The sequence below is a fragment of the Sinohyriopsis cumingii genome, chromosome 1 (genome assembly GCF_028554795.1).
Source record: "Sinohyriopsis cumingii isolate HCF-2022 chromosome 1, ASM2855479v2, whole genome shotgun sequence".
Classification (NCBI taxonomy): domain Eukaryota; kingdom Metazoa; phylum Mollusca; class Bivalvia; order Unionida; family Unionidae; genus Sinohyriopsis; species Sinohyriopsis cumingii.
Window position 1 is genome coordinate 111368160 of NC_142961.1, and position 5570 is coordinate 111373729.

General features: G+C 34.8%; 1 protein-coding gene across 1 annotated transcript; it reads left to right on the forward strand.

The window, feature by feature from the left end:
• Nucleotides 1–704: 704 nt before the first annotated feature.
• On the forward strand, nt 705–3852 carry LOC149807614 (growth arrest and DNA damage-inducible protein GADD45 beta-like). The gene is made up of 5 exons (XM_089968857.1): nt 705–883; nt 1428–1535; nt 1904–2024; nt 2416–2596; nt 2871–3852. Exons 1-4 carry the CDS (start codon nt 819–821, stop codon nt 2560–2562), a joined length of 441 nt encoding a protein of 146 aa, XP_089824983.1. The 5' UTR covers nt 705–818; the 3' UTR covers nt 2563–2596; nt 2871–3852.
• Nucleotides 3853–5570: the final 1718 nt, after the last annotated feature.

Sequence of the window (5570 nt, forward strand, 5' to 3'; positions counted from 1 at the left end):
AGTTATGATTAGACCCAGGGTGGCAATTTTTTGAAGAATATTAAATAATGCACTGATCTTAACCACAAAGTCTTAGTCTGACTGGTCATTTTGTAATATTTGGAACCGTCTTTTTCCTATCAATCTAATCTGTTTAAATCGTTTAGGACTGCCTCGGTTTATTACTATGAGAATGAATACACTTGTGCGTGCGATTATGTTCGTGAACTTACATATGTATATGTTTGCATTGATGAATTCAATTTTGTACTGGATATAGGTCTAAAATTAGAATCAATAAATACATTTAATCACGAGAATTCTCCACTATTGCATCGCTTATAAATATATAAACCCTGCCGTGATGTTATTGGAAACCTTTTATTTCTTCCACAGATCACTCAAGATTTTGTTATTGGAGCCGTGTTAAAGGTATTAGAAAATGTAACAAGTTGAATGCAAATATATTCTGGACGAGTTTTGAAAATAGTTAAAGACAAAATCGCTGGCTGGTTGGTGCGATATTAGCCGAGCATAACTAGAAAGCTCTGTTCTTGATTGCTCTCGAGTCCTCAAATTGTGTCAAAATACGTACGTGTTAGCGCACTTGTTATCATACAAACAAGTTTAAAACGACCTTGCAAACATAACCAGGAAAGGTGAGTCACGTTACACTGATCGTTCAGCCAATCGGATTACAGAGCAAAAATATCGCATAAAGACTACTGTTGCGCACTTCGCAAGTTAATCGTACTATAGCGAGTAGAGAGAGCACACGTTTCAGGAGACAAAGCAGATAGCAGACGACACTGTTGTTAAATCCGTGTTCTTCTTACACAATGGATTTTATCACCGAAATTTCATTCCCTGACTTCGACGACAACGCTAATGCAGAGGAGACAAGGTCAGTTTTTAAGTTTCCATTTTGTCCGAACATTTGTAAAATTAAGCGTGCAATGCCAAATTATATTAAATTCATCGGATTACTAACCATGTTAGGCACTTCAACGTGCTTGTCATTTATGCATGCCATACAAACTATTGTAAACTTTACATAAAAAAGATCTTTTTAGCCGATTACATATAAGCTGCGGTAGAATCTTCATTAGGGGTGAACTTTTTCTAACGGCATTTCTGAATGCTTATTCAAGAAGGCGCAATTATACAAGTAATATAAGGTCAAACAGTGCAGGCCTTCATTATGAATAAACAGTTATATTAGGACTGTAACAAGAGAATTACACACACACACACTCATACATTAGTTAATTTATTTATTTTAAAAAGAAATAAAGTAAACATCAGGACAAATGTAGAAGCTCAGTAATACACAATTCAGTGTTGAATCCATATACTAATCATCTGTTATGCTGTACTACAGATAAGTTCGGCGTAACCCAACCCACGCTTGTTCCTGGAACCTAATGTATTCTTCCTTTTTGTTTCAGGACGTTACTGGGAAGTGACGTTACAATGTTGATGGAAATGTTAATCCAAGCCACTGATGAAAAGCAACTCACTTTGGGTGTTTACGAATGCGCGAACATCCTTGAAAAGTAAGCGACATTTTAGATTTGTTTGCTTCTTCCAGTCAATGATGTTTAACGAAGTTTTGCCATAAAGCACATATTTGTCGAGTATTTAAATGTATAATTAAGTCCAGAAATGAATGGATATTTTTATATGTCAAAGGTCTTTCCACAAAGAACATAGAAGTTCCATGTTTCAAATATTTTCATTCAATGTTTTGTGCGCCATATTTAGGACCTTTCATAAAAAAAAGCCCGATATTTTGCAAGAATTTGTCGTCGTGAACAGCTTCATTTATTGTTAGTAGGACAATAAATTTTGTAATTTCAGGAACTTTTTCACTATAATTTTCATTGTGGGATACTCATTGTCTTTTCTATATTTTTTCTTCCAGCGCTCCAGATTGTGTGAAGATGTGTCTTTTGCCAGTTGCTAATACTTCAAACATCTCCGTACACATCCAACATAAGCTAATAGAGGCCTACTGCTGGGAGAATGAGATATCGATCATAAAGGTAACATTTTCCTTTCGTGTATCGGGAGTCATGTTTTCAGTACTGAGCTGTTTACAGCTGCAGATGAAGCTAAATGTTTATTTTATTGTCAGACATGTTTCACAGTAAGCAAACACACTTAAAACACCCCCGATTAATGTCCTTATTCCGATATTAATACCAGGAAGTTTTCATGAGAACATTCAGTATTGCTAAACGATTCATAGAAATATGTTTTATTGTATAAATCGTACGAGTCGCCGGAGAATTGATTAAATGTTGCCAGCTTCATTCTTTTTTCCCTTAAGGTGTCGGTAGAAAGGGTTTCCTATCCATTGACAAGATATTTTAAATAGTTCCGACTTCAATGAGACATACATATTTTATGCTCAAATACTTTCTTTTTTCACAGGTTACAAATGCCGAGAAACTAGCCCAGTATTTAAGATTCAAAAGGAAACTTAACATTAACGCTACCCAGACCTGCATGATTGTTACTGACACGAACCATTCCCATGGCAACGTGAGTTTGGGATCTAAAGATGGTTTTCAGAGATGAGGAAGTCTGTAGATGTAATCTGACCACAATCATGGTAGGTAAAAGGTTTTGCTTCTTCTTAATTTCACAGTTTTCATGTTAATAGCTATATTTTTTATATTGGAGCCCAAGGGATTTCTAGCTACGGATTTCTTTTGGAGTGTTGCTCAGTAACTGATGTAGTTCTAGAGTTGTTTAGCATCTGTTGCTTTTAATACATTGAACCCTACTAGTATGGTTTAACCTGAATTGTTGAGATCGTAAGTCTCCAACATACATAAAATCTATTTTTATATTTCTAACAAAAACCATTCTTCCTTCTTTTGCAGAGATGCCTTCATCTCGCGTACCTTACTGATGCAGCTTGCATCACATGCCAGCAAGGGCATTCTTGTGGCTAAACATGATGACGATCGCAATGGAGAGCAATCTTGGCCAGTTATCAGGAACATATATCACGATTACTGAGCTAAAGATAAAGTTCTGTAAAGAAAGCGATTTCACCCGAAACAAAGATCCTGATCAGAGACACGCTTCACATGCCAAAGAAGTCACAAGGACCAGCGCATGTCGATGGCATGATTTATTTCAAGATTTGACATCATCTTGTGGTATCGGTTCAGCTTATATGACTCTACATCCCAAATCTTAGTTATTACATGAAAACAGCATAGCCTGCAGTGAATGTTACCCTACAATGAGTGTATGCGACATCTATATATACGTCATAACAAGTTATTTGGATACATCTGTGACAGTGTTTTGTTCTATGAATGTTTGAGCTCCTTTTGTTTCAGTGGACTAATTCAGTGATCTCCATTTTCCGTTTTTAAAAGTGACTGTCCTTGTACAGCTTGAGACACAGCTGCCGAGAACATGCGGTGGCTAAATCGTGTATCATTCAAACATTCCATTGTACTGTGCAAAATCGCTGAATGCATTTTTATAGGGAAAAGATGCAAATGGATTAAATTTTGCAAAAATATATACAGAATATCCTTCTCAGTAAACAGAAGACAAACAATTCTTGGCAAATGTTTTTAAAATATATATATATATATATATATATATATATATATATATATATATATATATATATAGCATTTCTTGAAACTACATGGAGCCGTAAACATTCCTCCATTCCGATTATTCCGATACGTAGATTTCATGGTGACTTTAATCCATTTACAATCCCATATACTCTGGTAACTCCATGCCTGTTTATTGCAAAGCTTAGAACACAAGCAGTTGATGAAGCCCACAATGTTACTGTATACATGTTTTATATTAGCCTATAAAGTGTGAAAATAACTCGTCTCTTTTTCTTTTTTATACGCATTCATATATACTATTTTAAGGGATATTTGGAAATAGGCTTATTATATATTTCATAACGAGGTATTGCAATATATCAGCGGAAGAAAAATTATATCGCCACAGTTTTCACCTCTATTAGCACAGTGTCTGTATCAATTTTAAAACTACCTTCTTGTCCCATGTAGGAAATATACCTGCCCTTATGTATATTTTCCAACCGGTATTTTCATATGTAGACGTAATTAACTTAACTTCTTCTATCTTCCCTCCCTTCCAATTGCTCCCCATGAGGATGAACTCATCATAAAATATATCAAGACTGTATACATTCTAGTATACATTAATGTAATTAATATGGAGTCGCCTTCAGGAAATGCCAAATACAGAACTCCACGCAACAAAAGGTTGACTTCAAATATTAACTTATTTCTTATTAGCTTTCCACGTGAATCATGCAAGTTATCATCTACTGAACATACACGACCTATTGTTGTAATATATTATGTGTCACCCATACAGTATCGTATACCTGGTCGCACTCCTTAACAAAAGAAACACATTTTTAGGAAACTAGATCGATTATATATAGTAGTTTAAGTGAATAAGCAGCGATTTTAACTCTAATCACAATTATAATCATGTTTGAAAACGGTGGAAAAATCGGACTCGGATGGGCGTTGACTACAATCCGAAATTAATTGAAAATCCGAAATTTGGATGCAGCATCTTTTGCCGCACGAGACTGCAATCTTGCCAATGCCATATAAAATTAACTGATGAATGCAAAAATAAACATCACCCCACCCATATAACTGCTCTAAGTAAACTGGCAATCATTAAAAACTTTAAAAGATGTAACCCTTTGAAGTCCTCGATAATGTTTCTGCATTACATCCACCCCAACCATATTCAGTGCATAAATCTGCGCAAGACATGTGCTAACATAAATGTTTAAAATTCTACATATCCAACTTAAAAAAAAGTAATTAAGTTGACAAACACAAAATTGGAAACATTATATACACAAGCTCGCAAAAGGTGTCTGTATTAAAACTTCTTTAACATTTCAGAACTTTTAATGGATTTAGCAGACTTTCCAGAGAAGAGACTAAGTTAGTGGGACATTCTAACGATTTTATGGAAAAACACGTAGTTTCTTCTGTATCTCTCGCACTCAGATTTTGAAAAAAGTCAGAAATTGTAGTCACGAAGTATTGAACAAATGATAAAGCTTCTGTACTAATAATGGAAACAAAGAGAATACACATACCAAGAAATTGTCAATTTGTATTTAACAAAGTGAAACAATGACTCAGTATTCTGCTAGAATAACCAAGTGTTTTCACCTCAGAATCAGTTTCCCTTTAACTAATTTGTCTGACATCCCCCAAATATATACAAGCACAAACAAATCAATTAATAATCTCCCACATCCAAATTTAACACCTGGTCACTTTAGCAGTCCCTATCCATGTATGTCAAATGTTCTTATCTCAGCAAAAAATATTCAAATCCTTAAAAAAATATGATTAATTTCAAATTAAGCAGCGTGTTCAGACAAGAGTAGACTTTAAGTTGTCCTCTTAATGGAGGAAAGAGCACCACTCATACACGTAATATATAAACTGTTTCTCACAGTAGGAACAATTACAATTAATGGCTAACAGCGCATATCTTCCGTTTTTCCCCCACAAAAGCTGGTGAATAATAAA

Bases quoted from the DNA above. Each gene is read 5' to 3' on its own strand.
- LOC149807614 (XM_089968857.1), top strand. From the start codon at position 819: ATGGATTTTATCACCGAAATTTCATTCCCTGACTTCGACGACAACGCT. The intron at 1,536-1,903 runs GTAAGCGACATT...TTTTTCTTCCAG, and splicing joins TGCGCGAACATCCTTGAAAA to CGCTCCAGATTGTGTGAAGA. The intron at 2,025-2,415 runs GTAACATTTTCC...CTTTTTTCACAG, and splicing joins ATGAGATATCGATCATAAAG to GTTACAAATGCCGAGAAACT.